This window comes from Alligator mississippiensis, chromosome 14 (genome assembly GCF_030867095.1).
Source record: "Alligator mississippiensis isolate rAllMis1 chromosome 14, rAllMis1, whole genome shotgun sequence".
In the NCBI taxonomy this organism is placed as follows: domain Eukaryota; kingdom Metazoa; phylum Chordata; order Crocodylia; family Alligatoridae; genus Alligator; species Alligator mississippiensis.
The window spans coordinates 16,746,691-16,768,161 of record NC_081837.1 but is presented as its reverse complement, the minus strand read 5'-3'; the positions used below and the strand labels follow the sequence as shown (position 1 = coordinate 16,768,161).

Here is a 21,471-nt window from a genome sequence, read left to right as displayed (position 1 = left end):
CCATGGGCCAGATGAGTGGTATGGGGCCTGTCTGCAGGCCAGATTTGGGCTTTGGGGCCTAGCATAACCCCATCCTGCCTCCTGCATAGTAAGATTGGTTTCCAGGGGCCCAGAGCCTCCCCCTAACAGCCCACTCACATGGGGAGTGAGGCCTGTTGCCACCTCCACTTGGCCCTGCATTCTGGGACTTGATGCTGGATCCAGTGCACAGGGCTTGGGGCTCCCCATGTGTCTGGAGATTTGGCACCACTCCCCATCTGCCAAATTTCCAGACCATGGGGAGTCCTGCAGGCCAGTTGACACGGCATCACAGCCTGGATTTGGCCCACAGGCTACAGGTTGAGCACCCTGGTCAATACCATTTCTTCCCTGTACAACTTTGACTTACCATTAAAGGGGGTGATGGCTAGGATCCAGAATACCAATCCTAGGCTCTATCCCTGGTCAGGGGTAGCAGGCAAGAGTTCAGAGTGGTGTTGGAGGACTACAAATTGCTTATTCTATCTCTGTGGAGCAGCCTGAAGTTGCCCTAACGTGAGCTAGGTAGCATGGCTCAGAGGTAACCTTTGTCTGAAGCAGCATAACTTGAGTTGCTCAAGGACACTTAGTACGAGTCAATGAGCTTTAAAACATGGACCCTCACATTTTAAGTGCCGTTAGTATGGTTTAAGTGTATGGTGTAATTTCACCCTAAGTTCCAGTGACTTTCATCATCTAAGTGCCTTAAGATACATCTGGGCTGCATGGTAGTGTAGATACTCGACCTAACTTAATTAAGTTTGTTTAGGTACCAGTAGTAACCTAGATACAGCAGCATGGTGCTCATTGTAGGCTAATTTATCTTGCTCCTCCTAAATACACTTGCTGGGTGTTAAGTATAATTAAATTTCATGCTCGACTCCATTAGCTGCAGGCAATGATATGATACTTCTGTGCACATGGAGACTGCTGATGTTTCTCTGACTGCTGCATAAACAAGTCCCAAGTCACCTTGGATAATGAAACTTGGGGTCCTGAGCTACCACGTTGCCTTTAGAAGTGTTCCTATGTGCATGCTAGATGCTCTGAAAAGCCTTCTTGGATCCTTTTTTGATATATTCCTGGTCTTCATTTGTTTGCATCCTCACACCCACTAGCATTAGAGATTTTCATGCCTTGATCTCCTAAAAGAGCTGGAGATTTTCCCAGGAGGAGAAGAAGCTGTTTGGTCTCTGGTGCTGGCAGACATTTTGTCGAGGTTTAATTTCTCCTGTTTGTTGGCTGCTTTCCCCTCATTAATGCTTAGAGAAAGGTAAAAGTAACAAAGAGGAATGTGCTTCTTGGCTTAATCCTGTCTGTTCCCAGCTGCAGAGAGCAACCAGGAAGCAGAGCTTTTGGTACCTGAGCAGATTTCAGCTCTGAGCTCCCACTGCTGTTTTAAAATAGCCCTTTAGCCAGCAGCTCTGGTTTTGTTCCCCTTCCCTTTGTATGAACAGCTGCTTTCTCTAGACTTTCCAAAGCTGCTTTCCCAGGTTTGCCTCTGCCTCTCCCTTTAACTCTATTGACAACATATAAAACTAGAAAAACTGCTTTGCTTTGCTGAGCCAAGAGGTCATTTCAGTGCATGTCTCCATATAAATCAGCCTTTAGAAGACTACATCTGATGCACAGCAAGTCTTGGGTAGCAGCCTTTTGTCAGTCAAAAAAAAGTCTCATTGTTCTTCATCATGATTTCTAGTGGCGTGGTAGATTCCAGTTTCCCAAGACAGCTAATAGGGTTTGGGTGCTTAATTCCTTTGGGTGCTTATGTCAAGTGTCCATAGTTACTACATTGCCAAGTCTTCAAGTGGTCTTTACTTACCTCCTGGCTTTATCTGTGTTTTCTCCTAATCCAGGGACGATGCGAGCAGTCCGTAGACACCTCTTTCCTCAGGACTCCGCTGCTGGGCAGGGGGTCATCTGGGAGTGGCAAAACGATGAGGGTGGCTGGTCACCATATGAGATGAATGTCTGTGTGTTCTTGGAACAAGCCTATGCCAGTGGCCATCAACACGTGGACCTTGGGCCCCTAGGCTACAACTATGACGTCAATTTAGTATCCCAAGTCCAGACCAACAAGACCACCCTCTACCGCCGAAGCATCCAGAGGCGCTTGGACACTCCTTATCCAGTGACTGCTGCCACAGGGCCTCTTCACACGGGCATGGCTTGCTCTTGCCAGCAGTGTTTGTTGAATAGTGGGACTGGCCCTATTACTACGCGGTATCGGCACTCCATAAACCTACCCAGCTCCTCGGCTGTACCTCAGGTTTCAAGTAGGACAACAGCAGTAAGTTCTTCCGGTCTTGGCTTCGTGCCCTATAACAAGCCAACCTTGTCTGGATCGAGGTCAGCCCCAAGACTGAACACACATGGTGCATGGGCATTGCCTCAGCCTGCCAGCACGGGAGGCCCCAGCACAGGAGGCCCAAGCACAGGACAGCCCGCATCAAATGGTGTCAGGTATGTCATCTAATTAAGTGTAAAACAGCAAGTTCTTTGATGGAACAGTAGCTAATGCCCTAGAACAAGGGGGCAGCAATGTTTTTGGGCAGCGCTCAAAACATTTGCAACCTCAACTTGTAAGGTGTTGGCATGCTAGGGGTGGATGGCAGGGGAGCCATGAGAGGCCTGATCCTTGTTATGGCAGTGCAGCCCTGGCCCCTTCCCCACTGTCCACCCTGAGGTGCATGTGCCCCCACCACTACCAATGAGCCAGGCTGGGGCTCTGCAGACACCAGGGCAGCTGCTTGCAGCCTCCCGGCTCCCTGCCACAGCTGGCCTAGGCTTGGGAAGGCCCCTGCCACGGATCCTGGCTTGCTTGCAGCAGTCATCAGGGAGGGTGCAAGCAGCTGCACTGGGATCTGCAGAGCCCTGGCCTGCCCTGTTGCTAGCAGTGGGTGCACACTTGCCTCAAGGTGGATGGTGGGGAAGGGGCCAGTGCTGCACTTCCACAACAAGGATTGGGCCCCTAGCAGCTTGCATGCCAAGCAAAATGCCTACATGTGCCACACTCTGGCACCCATGCTGGGGATTGCTTACCTCTGTCCTAGAATGCATTCACCACCTAGTGGGCATTTGAGTCTAGATCAGTGATTCACAGCTGGGATGCCACCACACCCTTGGGTGCCATGAGATCTTTTAAAGAGTACCATGGGTGCCACTCAGAATTGGCACTGCTAGGTGTACAAACACCAAAACATTATTCATAGATTGTTAGGGGCTGGAAGGGACCTCACAGATCATTAGGTCCAGCCCCCCTGCTCTAGGCAGGAAGACAGCTGGGATCAAGTGACCCCAGCGAGTTGACTGTCCAGTCTTCTCCTGAAAACCTCCAGGGTAGGTGACTGTACCACCTCTGGATGGAGTTTATTCCACAGTCTGGACACCCAGACTATGAAGAAGTTTTTCCTGGTATTAAGCCTGAAGCAGCCTTCCAGGAGTTTGGATCCATTGGTCCTGGTCTTCCCCAGGGGTGCTCTAGTGAACAGTTGTTCACTGAGCTGATGCACTTCTCTGATAAAGAGGTAAGCCGCTATCAAGTCCCCTTTCAACCTTCTCTTCTTTAGGCTAAAGAGGCCCAATCCCTCAACCTTTCCTCATATGGCTTGTCTTGCAAGTCCCTTATCATATGGGTGGCTCTTTTCTGGACCCTGTCAAGTTTTTCCACATCCTTATTGAAGTGTGGCGCCCAGAACTGGACACAGTACTCCAACTGCAGTCTCACCAGTGCTGAGTACGGCAGGTGTACCACTTCCTTAGTTTTACACGAGATGCATTGGTTGATGCATGCCAGCGTGTTATTTGCCCTGCTGGCCACCACGTCGGGCTGACGGCTCATATTCATGCAATGGTCGATCAGTACCCCTGGGTCCCTTTCGGCCATGGTGCAAGTCAAGCTGTCCCCACCAAGCCTGTATGTATGTTGAGGGTTGTTTGCCCCCAGATGGAGCACCTCACACTTCATCTGGTTCCAGTCTGCCCAACTCTGTAGCCGTCCAGTATCTGCAGCCTATCTTATGGCATGACCACACTGCCCCATAACTTGATGTCATCCGTGAACTTGGCCGGCAAGCTTTTCACTCCCCCATCCAAATCATTGATAAAGATGTTGAAAAGCACCGGTCTAAGCACAGACACCTGAGGGACACCGCTGGCCACTTCACGCCAGGATGAGACAGATCTGTTCATGAGGACTCCAGAGGCTGCTTATATATGTGCTCTGGGCGTGGGGGATGGGGTGTTTTAATAAAAGCAGCTTCTGCTGCCATTTTTTAACACGGGGACACTGATACACATATGCTGGAGCCTGCTGGAGCGATTAATGGAGTCTGCTCCAACACGCTGTAATTACAGTGCGTCGGAGCTGCCTTGCTGCACTCCTATAGGTGCCCAGAGACTTCAAATAAGATTCCATAGTGTCACAAACATTCTGCTTTATTTGTGGTCTTTCTGATTTCTTTACAACAAGAATTGCTTTTTTTTTTTTTTTTTTTTACTACCAAAAAAAAAAGAGTGAAAACTAAGAGCTGGCATTCACCAGGGGAGGGGGATAGAACCAGTGGGACAGATCATCAGAACCAGAGTCTGATGCATTGGAGGGAAGGGGGAGCATAGGTTTATGCCTCCTTTGGTGATAGATAAAGCAGTCTTGGAAGATGCTGCTCCTCCATCTGGACCTTTCCCTTGTTTTTTTTCACATTAGAAAGCCAGGTTTTGTGTACTTGGAAATCTCTAAGATCGTCTGGCCTGGAGAACCTAGTAGAGTTCATATGCTACCGCAGGATCTAGGAAGTGAAAGGTGGGTGCTGGAAGAGTAGGAAGTTTTTATTCAGGTGGTAGAAACATTAACATTTGTTAACACCCATTCAACTCAAACAGCTAATAAACAGTTAATCATAAAGATGTTTATGCAGAAAAAACTGCACTCCTTCAGTTAAGGTCTGAGAGAGCTGCATCTGGGACTGCAATGAATCCTCCAGCAAAACCAGGGAAGCCATTTTGATTGTTCTTCTTTTACTCGAAGCTAACGAGTTGGGGGCAATGCAGAGTGAGTTGATGTTGGACAAGCATGGAGCTGATTTATTTTGCCTACACTCTGATGCTGCAAGCATTATTTATGATAGAGCCAGACTAGGCATGCAGCAAAGCCACAATTGATTCCATTCCAGATAGAATCTTCCTTTGCAAAAGTTGACTATTTGGGGCTTGTTTTTTCTGAGCCTTTTTTCTGAAGTCATTTTGCGGCTTGGACTTTGGGATGGGGTCAGGCTGCTTGAGAGGGTGTGGTGTTATATGGAAGGCACGCTCTGCAGTTGATCATATGTCCTGAACTAGAATTTGACCCCTTTTGATCCTTCTGGCCTGTGATTGGCTAAAATCCTCCTTATTGTGGGTTCTCAGCCAGCCGGCGGGGGGGGAAGGTGTTGGCAGCTGGCTGGGTACTCTGGCCATTAGTGGAGAAGCTGCAAACCCCCCTGCTCCTGGCCAGCTGCAACCTCCTCCCGCCCCCGCCCCCCCCCGCATGCTCCACTGCCCCACCAGTCTGAGTTCACCAGCCGCACCTACTACCTTCAGTGACTCAGTGGGTTGTGTTTATATCCCCTTTCCCAGGCAAGTGATGAAATTGGACTTTTTGTCTGTACCATGCATCTATAAGGGGAGGCAAGATGCTCTGGTATCCTTCCTGACCTACTACCACTTTAGACCAGGGGTAGGCAACGTTTTTTGGCCAGAGTGCCGGAAAAACCACAAAGTCTACCTTGGAAGGTGCCACAGTGCCGACAGGTCAGAGCCTGGGGCATCTGTTTGCAGCCTCCCAACTGCAGCAGGTCCACAGAGAAGCCTGGGCTCTGTGGCTGGCAGCAGCTGCTTAGATCCTGAGCTGGTAGTGGTGTGCCAGGCAAAATGGCCTTGTGTGCCATGCTCGGCATGCGTGCCGGGGGTTGCTGACCCCTGCTTTAGGAAGTGCCAGGCCAACACTGTGGCTCTTGGCCCTGTTCTGAGTATTAGTAACCTTCTTGCTTCCTTTCTGCTCTATTACTTTATAAAAGCTTTGTGCCATAACCCATTTTTTTGCTCCCTCACAGGAGCACCCATGTCAGCATGACTGGGTGGGTTCTGCAAATGGAAGAAACCGCCTTCCTCTCCTCTCTCCAAACATGTTCAGACATCCTTGACAGCTTTTCCTTTGTAGGTAATCACAATATCAGCTGCTGGTTCATGGTGTTCCTTTGTAAAGAGCCTTTCACACACAAGTTTTGCAAACAGAGAAGAACTAAGGCTTCCCGTTGCTCTCAGAGGAATGTATTAGCTTCCTTTTACTGATGAGGGAAAGGGAGACATGCAAAGATTGCAATGATTCCCAGGTCATACAGTCATTTTTGACCATCAGAAGTAGCACTGAGACCCTCTGATTCCTGTGGGCTGCTTCATTAAGTAATAACTGTTCAAGTCCTAATGCTGTATGAGATTTCCTGCCCTCTGCTCTCCAACAGATAAGACCTCCACCCATTCCCATGCCAGCAATGAAAGAAATGAGACATTTTTAAAAGCTGGAGTGATCTCTAACTCTGTTTCTTAAGAAGTCCCTGATGGACAGTTAGATTGTATTGGAAGAAAGCCTCCCCCACTTCTTTGTGCTTGCTGCATTGAGTAGCAAAAACTAGTCAACCACTGAATAGGGTTTCCTTGAAGTCTCTGAATCAAGATGAATGATCGGATGGGATGCTGCCATCTCGGCAGCCTTGGACATACAGAGGTGGAGGAAACCTTCTGGTTCATTTAGTCCAGCTCCATGCTGTAAAGGTGGCAATGCTGGAATATCCCATTCATAAAGTGATTTAGGTCCACATTAGATCATCTTAAGTGGTTTGTTTCCATTGCTTATCCCAGTAGAAGGGTTGTTTCAGAGCCTTACTGCTCTGGTACAAAACCTGTTCATGTCCTACCTATGTTTATTTATGGCTTGTTTGTACCCATTTTTCTTGCTTCAACTTTGTCTTTTATCTTAAATAACTCTTTCCTCTCCCTGTACTTGGAGCAATGGCCTCTCTGCCTCCGGTGCACTAAGCCAAACAAGTCCAGCTCTGCTTCTCTCCTTCTGTAATGCAAAGATGGACCAAGAGCATTTGGGGCCTTTCAGGAAAAGCATGAGGAAATTGGACCAAGCTACCGTCATCTTGTGAGCGCTCTAATTTTACAACACTTTCTTAGGGGAGGTGAATTTTCTCTGTTCTGCTCTAGGTCTTGTGCTGGGAGGTGCAGTGAGATATGCTTTGATTTTCCCAGCAGGGAGACGATAGTTCAGGAGAGATTGCAACATAACAGCAGCCATTTCTGAAATTGGTTCCGAAGCTTGCTTTAAGCATGGGTTGGGGAGAAATCTGGAGTTTTCCCTATGTTTGTTGCTTGGAAGTGGATGTTAGTATATGTAAAGAAGTGGAATTAATCATCTGTGGAACCAACGTGGTCTACTGCAAAGACAGTCTCAATTACTTGGTCAGTCAATTCCCATTAAGCCTCTACTCTGGTATTGCTTGCCTTTATGTGAAATAAAAGGGAAGACACCTGTTTAGCCTGGTCAGTGCATTTCAGGTGCTCAAAATGTGCATTTCCATCAGCTGTGGGCTGTCGGTATAGATCACAGTGCCAGAACAGGCGCAGCCACAGCTCAGGGCAGCTCCAGCCTTTCACACTGCGGGCAGTCTATGAAGCAATTCCTCAAGCATGGGAGGTCAGGAGACACTTTGGCTCTTTTCCCATCTCTGCCCCTGAGTTCCAGCATTACCTTTGGTCGGTCACTCTTGCCTCAGTTTCTCCACAGTAAAACTCGTATTGACATACCTGCGCAAATTACTTTGAGACCTGGAGGTGAAAAATGCTCACATGAGAGCTGAATAGTTTTTACAGTTGTTTGTTAAAGAAGTTGCCAAAACTGGGACTGGTAGAAATGCTAGTTTTCTGTCTTGCTTTCAGTGACCATTCAGTGCTGTGGATATGAATCTTCCCTTGCGGTATAGGAAAAGATCTTTGGCTTTAGGGCCCATATTTTACCTCTAGGCCCAGTTGTAAAAAGTGTTACTCGCATCAGTAACTGTTGCTCACATGAGAAGCCCCTTTGAAACAAAGGACTTCACCAAGTCAGGTTTTGCATGATTGGCATGTTTGTAAAGGGCTGCATGCATTTATAGAGCTCTATAAATATTTCTTCCCCATAACCAGCCATCGTATCCATGAGTATATGAAGAGCAGCTTGACTGTAGGGGTGCACTGATAGAAAATTTTTTGGGCCAATCCTGATGGCCAATTTCTAAGGAGCCATTTTGGCCAATACCGATTCAATTCCAATATGCAGTCGGGCAGCTTGTAAGCCAGCGTCTGGCTGGTAAGTCTGGGATTGGGGAGAGGAAAGGGGCATGGGAGTTGAAGGGGGCAGATTGAGGCCCCCGCAGGGAGGGAGTAGGACAGAGACAGGCATTGCACAGCCGGGGCAGGGCACAGGAGGGAGCCACAAGCGGCTTGTCCAAGGGACATGTGGGGGGGGGGGGGGGGGCGGCAGTTCTCGCCCTGCACGTACCATGGGGGGCATGTGCCCCTGGATCTGCGTGCAGGGCGAGGGCAGTTGCTGCTGTGGGCTGGGGCCGGGGCTGCTCTGGGCTCTTTCCAGCAGGGGCTTGGGCTAGGGCTGCGCTTGGGGCAGGCAGCAGCGGCTCTGGGAGGGGGGGCTACATGGGGGGTTGCAGCCACCCCAAAATTTGCAGTAGTCCCCCAACTCCCCCTCCCAGCGCCACCTGCTCCAAGCGCAGCCCCGCCCTGGCCCAGCCCCCCACCGGGAAGAGCCCAGCAAAGCCCCAGCCCGCAGCAGCAACCTGCCCCACGCCGCCCCCTGTGCAGATCCGGGGGCACATGCCCTCCTGGGGTGTGTGCAGTGGTGGGAGCTGAGCCCCTCCCCCCGCACCCCTTGGATGAACTGCTTGCAGCTCCATCCCATGTCCCAGCTGAGTAGCGCCTGTCCCACCCCACTACTTCCCTCACTGCAGGGGGCCTTGATCTGCACCCCCTGCCCATGCCCCTTCCCTCCCCCACAACAGACTTATTAGCCAGATGCTCTCCAAGCCACCGGGCTGCGCTCCTGGCCTTGTACATGCTGCAGCTGTGCATATACACGGGGCCTTTATCAGCCACATTATCCGTCATATCGGGCAAAAAAGCCAACTTCCAGTATTGTCAATTTTCCCTATATCGGTGCCGATCCAATATGGGACTGATGTATCGGTGCACCTCTACTTGACTGGGCTAGTTTAATTGTCCAAGCTGAGTCAGATGCAAAAAACCCCAAAAAAACACGAGAGAGCTAATAAAGAATTAATAGGGGATTTAAAGTTTTTTGTAAATAATGAAGAATGATAGCGATGTGGGCAAGAGATGTGATAATTTCTAGTAAATTATTCTAAACCCAGTTTTTTTTCCTTTAGGCCCCTGGTAAATGTGCAAGTGAAGATGCAGTGGGATCTGATGATACAGGATCCCCACAATCATTTTTTAATTGGAATTTGGGATATTTTATCAGAGAATTAGGGATTTTTAAATATGGAAAACCAGGATCCCTGATGATGATAAACCAGAGGGAGGGACTTGGAGAGTTTGCATTTCAAGTGGTTGCTTGCATTTTTGTTTTAGTTTTAGACTGGAGTGGCTGGAGGGGCAGAGGAGATCACGGGCAGGGTACGGGACAGGCACCCAAACTGAGGCCTGGAGAGCCAGGGCCCGAATTAGTGGACCTGAGCTTGAGGGATTTCCGCTAGAGAAAAAGGGGCCAAAGCCAAAAAGGCTGAAGCCCAAACAAAGGTTGGGGCATGAGGTGCCCAGCATTCTTTCTGTGCAGAGAAAGAGAAAGCATGCGAGAAGGAGAGTCCCTACAAAGGGGCAGGCAGGGGACCATGGGTGTGGCGAGGGGGCCAGCAAGGATGGCATAGAAATAGCCCTAAGGTGCCCAGGAAAGAACTATCCCTGTCTCAACAGCAGCCACCCTCTAAATACACACCAGGTCCCATCAAATAGTGGCAGGAGAGAAGTAGGAGATGGGGTAGACTGGGTAGTACCTACAAGAGGTGGGAACAAAAGTCCACACCTGTCACATTCCTATAGATAGGTCTGGGAGAGAGCATGGTCTGCTCTGCACTACACATTTTTCCAGCAAAGCTTTGTCCACTGGGGTTTGAAAAAGATCACACCCCTTGCCAGTGCAGCTAGGCTGGCAAAATCCCAGTGTGGATACCCACAGAAGAAGAGGTCTTCCGCTGATTTAGGTCATGTCCTTCAGGGATGTAGTGCAACTGTCAGCAGAAAAACTGTTTCTGCTGCCATGCGTCTCCTTTGTGGTGCTCTGTTGACATATTTATGCCAGCCTAGCAATAGTGGCAGAAGCTCTGTAATGCATCCATGTCTTCTGTGTATGCATATGTGTAGGTCCAAATATTATCAGGAAGAGGGTATTAAAGCTAAAGACAAAGCCTAAACACCTTGTCTTTGGGAGGAGGGAGCAGTACATTGCTGTTAGTATGCCTGCATGCCTTGTTTGTACCCTCCAAAGAATGGTTATTCCTCCAGATATAGGTTCAAAGCAGAAGTGGCCTTCAGTAGCAGCAAGTGCGAAAGGGACTTTTTAACACAAGCAGACAGCCCTACGCGGTTGTCCCTTTTCTTTCTACCTGCTAGATTAGATTTGGAAATGGTGCTGGCCCAGCGTAATGGCATCTGTCCGGAGTTACATTCTCAGGCTTGTGAAATACCATATTCCAACAGAAAATCTTCTAATAACCATGAATTAGAAGAAACCTGAGCAGCTGCCTCTAGCAGTGTGTTTCATTTGGCTTCTAGCCGGGACATTCCTGGGTTACTTTATACACTCAGTTCCCCCACAGTAAGTGTTCTCCCTCTCTCCCTCCATATAATACTTGTTTTTCTTCCATTACTGTCAGTGTGGGTCTTCTCTTTTCCAGTTGGCAAGTTCCAAGGAACACTCAAAGTGTTTTGGCTGATTGTGTCTGCAAAAATGAGAGACTTGTTACCCTGGCAAGTGTCAGGTGTCTGTGGGAGCTTCCAATACGCAGCTCTGCTGATGCCTCTAAGATGTGACACGTCGTGTTTGCCATAACTTGATTTTATGATATTGACTCACCTTTACAAGAGATTTGGCTCTTCAGAGTGAGAGCCAAAGTTTGTTTTTTCACCTCGGTATTTCCAATTCTGTACCAAGAGTTCAAGTCTAATTGCCAACTCCAGCAAGGAACCTAGCCGCAGTTTTGGGGGAGGGTGCCATTTCCTATTAGGAAGGGAAAAAATCTTACTGCTAGAAAGGAGCTGCACCTGCAAATCCTTACTTGGTTGTAACGGTTGTGGCTGGTGCTGGCTCATGACTAGGGCTCCTAGCGTGCTGTATACCTCACCATAAGGGATACTGCTGCAGAACATCTACATCTTACAGGCGTAGACAGAAATAAAGTCCATTTCACCCCTGAAACATATTTGGGTTTGAAACACTGTTATAACATGTTTGTTTTTCTCTATACAGCAAGAATAAGCCTTGTTACCTTTGAGATATGGGAGTTTGTAGGGCCTGTGAAGTCTAATATTTGTTAGTAGCATTGGGGGAAGCTGGCATTAAGCAGTGAAATAGATTAGTTTCACTGGAGGTTGGAAGATGGCATCTTTCTTTCATATGGGAGGTGCAGCTCCCACAAAGTCCCTCAAGTTACCGATTGACTCAGAGTAATCAGAGAAGAGCTCCTGGAGTGATTTTAGTTACTGTCTGAAGATAACAGCACAAGTGGGAAAGGGTGGATTTCAAAGTGATGAGAGCTGCAGAACCATACCATTCTCTGCATCACTTGGGCTAATTCCAGAGAGGAGTGAATTGCTAACACTTAAAAGCATCCTGCATGTAATAAAAACCAACAGCGTAGAGGCAGCTGCTTTCTTAATGTGTAATGCAGCCTGGGCCAAATGAATCCCTGAAGTAACTCGTCACTTCACTGAAACTACACCAAGGATGTATTTGGCCTTGGGTGCCTGGTTCAGCATGCGATTGCAGGCAGTCATCATAGCAGTAAGGTGGTGTGTTCGTTTCCCCTTCCACCCTGCATCTTGTCTGTAGACAAGATGAGTTTTTATAGCAAAAACCGCCTCTTGCTGCATGTTCACATGGTACCTTAAATGACAAAGCCCTTGATCTCAGCCAAGGTCTCGAGATTCTACTATGGCAAGGGTTTTCAACTTTTTTAAATAAGTGTACCCCTGGCGGGTGGACATGGGGGTGGGGGGTTGGCAGCCATATGAAAGCTTCCTCCCAGCCCTGCTCCTGGGAGGCAGCGGCATAGGTTGGTGGGTGGCAGCGCTCCGTCCCCTCCCATGTGTACTGCCTAGGGCCTTCCCGCGTACCCCCGATTGACAACCCCTGTGCTATGGTATATTTCAGACCAGCATAATTTTATTATTTTTCTTTTCTTTTCTTTTTTTTATTGTTATTCCAAAGTCAAAGGAGAACAGTATGTTAACTGGTATTCTTGAGTGTTCATTGTGTGTTTATGTGCTTGCATGAGTGGATGAATTTACTCTTGTTCTAGCTGGGGATTAAATGGCCCAAATCCATGCGGACTCACATAAGCAAAATGTCTCCCTTCAGTAGGGTCTGAGTTAAATTTCTGTTTTGCTGTCAAAAAGCATTCAATGTTCAACTTTCCAGCCTGTCTGAGCAGGAAGTTGATTTTCATAGCTGGGATTGTACTGCTTGGCCCTCATTGTCTTTTTGCTTTCGAGACGGGAGTAAGTGTAAATTCCCAATCCGTTTGAATATAGACATGTGCAAACCAATAGCTTCTTGTACAGGGCTCTGGGAAGGCTCCTAAATCATCAATCTACACAGTTCCTCATGTTAATAGTCAGCCCGAAGTTGTCACAGGCTGACGAGAGTAGGTCCATGGATCGTTGCATGTCAGCCTGTGAGCCTGCGCATAACGCATAATCATCAGCGAAGAGGAAGTCTCGCAGAGTGGCTGTCTGGACTTCGGAGCATGCTTGGAACCTGCGCAGGTTGAAGATGTCTCCGTCAAAACGCTACCCATATCAAGGTCCTCATCTTGGAAGGTGTCTGACAGCATAGCAGAGAACACCATGCTGAAGAGGGTAGGTGCAAGCATGCCCCTCTGCTTGATGCCATTTGTGACCAGAAAGGTGTCAGCAGAAGAAGGTTGAAGTGATGTTTCAACCTGTACCTGGCACAGTACCCCAGGAACCACCCATCGTGGTTAAAGGCCAACAACTGTCAATGGTTGACAAGCTTGCCTATCTAGGCAGCACGCTCTCCCATGCTGTCCACATTGATGACGAAGTCAGTGCAAGATTAGTGAAAGCTAGCGTGGCCTTCGGCAGACTCTGTAAGTCAGTCTGGGGCCACAGAGGCATCAGAATGTCGACAAAACTGAAGGTTTGCAAAGCCATCATCCTTCCGACCCTCCTTTATGCCTACGAAAACTTGACCATTTACCAGCGTCATGCCAAGAAACTAAACCACTTCCACTTGTGCTGCCTGTGCAAGATGCTAAAGATCAAGTGGCAGGACAAGATTCCAGACACCAAGGTACTTGGAAGATCAACTCTCCCCAATATTGACACCCTGCTGAAACTGGCACAGCTAAGATGGGCCGGCCACCTCTCAAGAATGCCTGACGCTCGCTGCCAAAAAGTCTTCTATGGCGAACTGTCAAATGGAGTACACTTTCGTGGTGCACCAAAGAAGCGGTACAAGGACACCCTAAAGGTGTCCCTAAAGAGTTTTGGCATCGACCCAGAGTCATGGGAGCAAACCGCTCGCAACTGTCCATCCTGGAGATCCCAAATCCAGAACAGAGCATTGGCCTTTGAACAGCAACATGGCAGAACCAATGAAGAAACACACAGCCAGGAAAATGAAAACCTCCCATATCCAGTCCTCATCGCTTTCCTGCCCCTGCTGCAGCAGATTGTTCAAAGCAAAGATCAGACTTATGTCACTTATGTACTCATGTGACCTAGCCTCCACCCCCACTTCATTCTCGTCCCTTTCCCTTTTTTCTTCTATTCCTTTCTCCTTTTCCCTTTTCTCCTTCCCTTTTTTCCCCCCACTTCTTTTCTCTCTTCTTCCCTCCCCTCCCCCCGCTGGATGCAGTTGTCTTCACCTGCGAAGGCCGAAATGCTGCTACGCAGTTCCTCCCAAGCCAGAAGTGGTTATGTCTTGCTGTTGCTTCATGTGAATAAGACAGTTCAGCTCCATTGTTGAGCTAACACGTGGGTAAATAGATGTTCCCTTAATAGCCCTAGTTCCCCAAGTGTAAAATTGGGATAGACAGCACTGTCTTACCTCAGAAGAAGGCTCTGAGGAGGAATATGTGAAACACTATGGTAATAAGGAACAGCGTAGGGCAGGGGTGGGCAAAACGGTGGATCCAGCTAGCAGCCAGACTCCATTTCCAGCAGGCCCTACCCATGTGGCTGGGGCCGGTTTTCATGGAGACCTCAGCAGCAGCAGCTGTGATAGTGCAAAGCTGGGGTTTCCATGGAGACCGGCCCCAGCAGCGCTGGCAGGACGCGCGGCAGGGTGGGGAGCTGCTCCAGAGCCTGGCTGGGATTTTGCAGTGGTGACAGCATGGTTTGGAGCTGGGGCAGAGCTGCGGCCCGCTGCCTGCATGTCCCTATCTGGAGCATGCCTAGCTCTGGACCACGCTGTCACTACTGCAAGATCCCAGCCGGGCTTTGGAGCAGCTGTCTGTCCTGCCGTGCACCCTGCCAGCAGGGGCAGTGCTAGGAGGGGTTTGGAGGGGCTATAGCCATCCCAAAATTCCCTGTAGCCACTCCTCCCAGTGGTGCTGCTGCTCTGCACAGGCAGTGGCAGCTGAGTCTGCCCCGCTTCCGCCTGCAGCACAGCCCTGCCCTTAATCCCCCCACCAGGAAAAGGCTGGCGCTGCTGCGGCACTGGTCTCCATAGAAACCCCGGCCCAGCACTATCACAGCCTGGCTGCTGCTGGGGCCTCCATGGAAACCAGCCCCAGCCACGTGGGCAAGGGCTGCTGGGAAATGGAGTCCAGTGCTGGCTGGCTCTGGCCCATGGGCCAAACTTTGCCCACCCCCGGTGTAGGGTGATGTTAATCCTAAATTCTAGTTTTACTTGGAGGAAGTTGGTCAACTTTGAATTCTCAGTTATTTCCCCTTCCCAGAATCACTTCCATAAGGGTGTCCCTGACACACAATCTGCTTTCAGAAGGTAACAGCAGACGTGTCCATGTTTGAAATGGATGTTGCAGTCTGATCTTCTCACAGGTGGTTCGGTTTCTGTGAGGAAAGAGATGCAGTTCTAATCTAGGCTTGTTTCTCTTTGAACCTGTGCATGTGGCAGATGCTTGCTTTGATCCTAACTGACTAGCGCAGGCCAAACACTAAGCTCTTCCCATGCTGAGGAAGAAGGGAAGAGTGTTTCAAAAGGCACTTATCCTCATACAGATACTTTGGTAGCCTCTCCGTCAGAGATTGATCTCATGCCAAGATTCTGTTTCTGCCAGTTCTGACGAAGTCTGTTCAAGGTTTACTAGTGGCATTTGTATGCATGAATCTGTCTTTGAGACCTGAGCTGAGGGAAGTCCTGCTCTGTGAGCTTGTGGCTAGATGAGGTGGGGTGCTTCCCTCAGTCTGAAGCACAAATAGTGGTCTCCCTTAGTCAGCCAAACCAAGGGGACCCCAAGGCATAATCTAGACCCTCTCCCAATAAGTCTCCCAGACTAGGTACAAAGGAGAACTTTATTGGTTACAAGAAGTAGGTTTGGAATAGGGTACAGGGTAGAGCAATATCAGAGAAGTCCTTTAGAGCAAACAGGGTGGCTGGATAGCCTTTGATGACCACACATCTGAGTTACTGCAGCTTGTATATCTAGTTAGATCTCAGGTAGCTTACTCATGGGTATCATCCAGAGGCAGGTGGAGATTCCCTCTGGAGGCAGGCAGTTCATTGATCCTAAGTTTTAAGAGTGAGAGCAAGTTTCAGATGGTCCAGCTCTTGTCTCTCTGAGTTTTCATCATGTCTACTGCACCTCCTCCTAGGCAGTCCCTAACTTTTATACACCTTATGACCTAATTTACCTAGTCCAGTGGAGGCCAGCACCTGTTGGCTGCCAGCCAACCAATTTGAAATGTATCACTAGTTGCTGGGTAGATTGCCAGGGTCTCTAGCCCCCTCCCAGTCAGGTTGGCATTGCTTAAACAATAGGGAGCATAAGCCCCTCACCCAGGTATATGATACCAGTCAGGTAGGCAGAGGGAGCAGGTTTCCCTCCTTCCTCAGGAATGTATCCAGCTCAGGTTACAACTCGGGGTCACCTGAGAGAGGGGACAGAGGAGTCTGCCCCTTGCAGTGCCCATGTTAACCAAGTTGTCATGGAGCATAGTTTTTGGGGAGAGTGAGGGGGCATTTTGCCACAGTACTAATGCTTCCCTTGTTGCCACCAGTGAGGCTGTGGTGAAGGGTAGCATGGCTGGGGAAATTTTAAAGAAGTAAACAGTTCCAGCGCAGCTTGTTGCTATTAAAATAGAGATCTCCCTCTTCTGACCACTGTGTGTCAGATACTCTACTCTCTCTTTGTATGTGTGGGCACAGCGGGGGCTGTATTTCTGCCAGATCACCATGGGAAGCTTTCACTGTAGTGGGATTTTTCTGTGCTTTCCTCCAAGATCATCATGGCTGCTGATACACCTTCCCTGCCCTCTGTTGTAGGTAGAGGACAGGGCATAGTAATTTCAGCTTCAGTGCTGAATTTGGAAACAGGAGGCATAAATGTCTCAGCAAGCCTCCAAGGGTTTCAGGCATTGAATGCAACTTGGATTTTTGCATTAGGTTTAAAGCCCCCAATTATCTGTGACCCCTGTCCATCAAGGAGCATGCAGGATCTGTTCAGGGGTAAAATACTAATGACAACTGGTAGTGCAAAGATCCAGTTGGGTTTGCAGAGGCAATGGGATCATTTCTCTGAGCAGATCCCTATTGCCTCTCAGCACTGTAGGCCTGAGTCTGTTGTATTGATGTTACAACCTCATAATGGTCAAGTCCCTTTAGTCTTGACATGAATGACATGACACTTGCCACTCAATTTGCTGCACATCTTGTCAGTGCTGAGACAGAGCAGGTCTTGCCCTTTGACTGCATCTTCCTTGCTCTGCTGCTTCCTTTCTTCCCTTTGCCATATCTGGATTCTGAATCTAGGGCGAGCTCTTTAGAAAGTGGCTCACTTGCTGTTTTTCTCTTGTATATCAACACTTCCTACCCATGTCCTGTGGCTTTAAATATACCTGTGAAACATGTAAAGTATTCAATGCACAACCAGAAATTTCCCTCCCCTTCACTAGTGCATCCATGATGTAAAAAAAAGAAATTTATATATGTGCAGTAGGCACAGGCATTCACTGGAACCCCTTGGTTCCTACTAATTACCAGTATTTGGTTTAACTGTTTGTGGTTAATCTCTGGCCTGTTCCAGGAGGACAATAAGGGACTGTGAAGTTATTTCCCTGCCTCTTTTCACAAAGTCATGTTGTCTAAGCTCATGCGTGTGGACAGTTCCAGGCTTGTTTTCTTAGGCATTCAGAACATGTTCCAAGTACAGATTACCCAGTGTCCCAACCCTCCTATGTCCCTTAGCCCTTTCAGGAAACCTATAAACAGTTGTTCTGGTTAAGAGAGTTTTACTATTGCTCTGAATTTGGAACAGTAGAGCAGTTCAGATGCTGTTGTGATGAGAGGTCATTCAAATACCTAGGTGGCCAGTAGCTGCTTGCCTTGTTAAAATGAGCCATGCAGTAGAATACCCTTGTCTGACCATGTAGAATAAACCTTGAGCTGACCATACACCAGTCAGCTAGTTTCCCAGAGTAATGGTCACCACTGAGATAGTATTTATGCAGTGTTACAAGTCCCAGTGTTGTTGGAATAGATGGGGACCTCTGAGACATACTCCTCTATAAATGCATCTCTGGAGCTTTTCAGTACTTTGATAAATGGCCCCTTTGGAGCTAACAGTTTCATAGATTCATAGATTCATAGATGTTAGGGTCGGAAGGGACCTCAATAGATCATCAAGTCCGACCCCCTGCATAAGCAGGAAAGAGTGTTGGGTCTAAATGACCCCAGCTAGATACTCGTCTAACCTCCTCTTGAAGACCCCCAGGGTAGGGGAGAGCACCACCTCCCTTGGGAGCCCGTTCCAGACCTTGGCCACTCGAACTGTGAAGAAGTTCTTCCTAATGTCCAGTCTAAATCTGCTCTCTGCTAGCTTGTGGCCATTGTTTCTTGTAACCCCCGGGGGCGCCTTGGTGAATAAATCCTCACCAATTCCCTTCTGTGCCCCCGTGATGAACTTATAGGCAGCCACTAGGTCGCCTCTCAACCTTCTCTTGCGGAGGCTGAAAAGGTCCAGTTTCACTAGTCTCTCCTCGTAGGGCTTGGTCTGCAGGCCCTTGACCATACGAGTTGCCCTTCGCTGTACCCTCTCCAGGTTATCCGCATCCTTCTTGAAGTGCGGCGCCCAGAATTGCACGCAGTACTCCAACTGCGGTCTGACCAGCGCCCGATAGAGGGGAAGTATCACCTCCCTGGACCTATTTGTCATGCATCTGCTGATGCACGATAAAGTGCCATTGGCTTTTCTGATGGCTTCGTCACACTGCCGGCTCATGTTCAACTTGGAGTCCACTAGGACTCCAAGATCCCTTTCCACCTCCGTGCCACCCAGCAGGTCATTCCCTAGGCTGTAGGTGTGCTGGACATTTTTCCTCCCTAGGTGCAGCACTTTGCATTTCTCCTTGTTGAACTGCATCCTGTTGTTTTCTGCCCACTTGTCCAGCCTATCCAGGTCTGCCTGCAGCTGTTCCCTGCCCTCCGGCGTGTCCACTTCTCCCCATAGCTTTGTGTCATCTGCAAACTTGGACAGAGTACATTTCACTCCCACGTCCAAGTCGCTGATGAAGACATTAAAGAGTATCGGTCCAAGGACCGAACCCTGCGGGACCCCACTACCCACACCCTTCCAGGTCGAGACCGACCCATCTACCACGACTCTTTGGGTGCGACCCTCTAGCCAATTCGCCACCCACCGAACTGTGCAGTCATCCACATCACAGCCTCTTAATTTGTTCACCAGTATGGGGTGGGATACCGTATCGAAGGCCTTCCTGAAGTCCAGGTATACGACATCCACCCCTCCTCCTGTGTCCAGGCGTTTCGTAACCTGGTCATAAAAAGAGACTAGGTTGGTCAGGCACGATCTGCCCGCCACAAACCCGTGCTGGTTTCCCCTCAGCATAATGTGCCCTGGCGGGCTCTCACAAATGTGAGCCTTGATAATTTTTTCAAAGACTTTGCCAAGGATGGAGGTGAGACTGACCGGCCTATAGTTGCCCGGGTCCTCCTTCCTCCCCTTTTTGAAAATGGGGACCACGTTAGCCCTTTTCCAGTCCTCCGGGACTTGGCCCGTGCGCCACGAGCATTCGAATATTCCCGCCAGTGGCTCTGCAATGACGTCGGCCAGTGCCTTCAGCACCCTCGGATGGAGCCCATCCGGGCCTGCCGACTTAAAGGCATCCAGTTCTTCCAAATGACTCTGCACCACCTCAGGGTCTACGCATGGAAGTCTGGCGCCTTGCTGCTGCCTCTCTACAACCCCAGTGAAAGACTTGTCGCGCCCCTCGCTTAGGAACACTGAGGCAAAGAACTCGTTGAGGAGTTCAGCCTTGTCCCCTCTATCTGTCACCAATTGCTGCTGCCCATTTAGCAGGGGTCCTATTCCTCCCTGGGCCTTCTTTTTACTCCCAATATATCTAAAAAACAATTTCTTGTTATATAGTTACATAGGCAAAAGTGCAGAGATCAAGAATGATAAAAAGTTTAGAAAACATGACCTTGGAAAGAAGGTGGAAGGAATTGTTTCTTTTTTCTTTCTTCTTTTATTTTTAGCATAGGACAAAGTTAAATGAAGGGAATAACAAGGAGAGTGCTCAATTGTCCACCATGTCCAGTGGGGGAAGGATGAGAAAAAAAAATTAGCTTAAAATTTGTAGCATAGATGATTTGAGTTAGATTTTAGGAAAACTTTTCTAGTTATAGTTTGGCACTAGAACTGAGTAGTGAAGAGGATTGTACAATCTCCTTCATTGGAGTTCTTCAAGGTCACATTGGACAACCACTGGTCAGGAGTGGTGGTCTAGATATATACTTGGATCCTGCTTTGGAGCAAGGAGAGGCACTTGGTTCTTGAGGTCCTTTCCAGCTCCATATTTCTATGATTTTCTATCATACTTGGAACTGTTCTTCTCCAAAGACTTGAGTTGTAATATCTCATTTATCTACCCACCTTCCCTGCAGGGCTGAGGATCTGAGTCTGCATCCTTTCATGGTTTCTAACACATGAGAGGGGTGGGGGGGGGGGAGAACTGACTGCACTAGTGTCTGCTACTCCCACTCAGTGTGGGAGTGAAATGGGCCAACAGCTGGGGGTGTGATGAGAGGAGGCGGAGTGCTCCACCCAGCACTGAAGCTGGGGAATTTACAGCACAATCACATGCTCTTTGACTGAGCAAAGGCTGCTTATAATTTCCGAGAATAATTGGCATTTGTACATCTTGCTCCTCGGTGCAGTTTTCCTGGAGGGGGGGCGTTATTCTGGGTAGAGGGCAGATGGCTCATTGGCAACTTCACGTTATCTTACCGGAAGACGAGTGGGAGCTGTGCATTGGCCCTCATCCCAAGAAGGTGACGTGGGGAGATGGCAAGTAACCAGAAAGAAAGGTGGGGAAAAAGAGAGAGGGAATGAGGACATCAGAAAGAAAAATATAATAGGAATAACTAGGTCGGTGATGGTGGAGGAAGAGAAGAGAAGTGGTGTGAACCATAGTTTCTCAACCCGTGGTACATGTACCCCTGGGGGTACGTGAGAGATGAAAACCCCCATGACAAGGGGGCGCTGTCACATCCCCACTGCCGCCAGGTTCATGCCCGTCCACTCACCCCTCACAAGCTGGCCACAGGCTGCTGCAGGAGGGGGAGGGCAGGCACACAGATACCCATGCACTCTCCGCTGACCTAGCCAGAGGCAGGTAATTTTCTCTCTCTCCTCCTGGGGGGGGTGGGGGAGAGCTGTGGACTGAGACCCCCGACAGTGCAGGAGGGAGTGCAGGAGGCGCAGGGAGCTGCCCCACTTCCTCCTGCACTGTGGGATTGTCCCACCTGGGGCCCAGTTCACTGCGCTTACTGAGCAGGCTGCCACTGCAGGCTGGGGCTGGCAGTGGCACTGGGCTCTTCCTGGTGCTCGGGGTGGGCTATGGTGATGAGAGGGGAGCTGCTGCCACCCCAATATTCACCATAGCCCTTCCCAACCTGCC

General features: G+C 49.1%; 1 protein-coding gene across 11 annotated transcripts in view; it reads left to right on the top strand.

The window, feature by feature from the left end:
* DTX2 (deltex E3 ubiquitin ligase 2) overlaps positions 1-21,471 on the top strand; it is a 71,073-nt gene that overhangs the window by 12,188 nt on the left and 37,414 nt on the right. For all 11 annotated transcript variants that reach the window (XM_014609882.3, XM_019493464.2, XM_019493463.2 and 8 more), the window contains exon 3: positions 1,875-2,481. In XM_014609882.3, the coding sequence (XP_014465368.1) occupies positions 1,875-2,481 (607 nt within the window). The remainder of the gene's footprint in view (positions 1-1,874; positions 2,482-21,471) is intronic.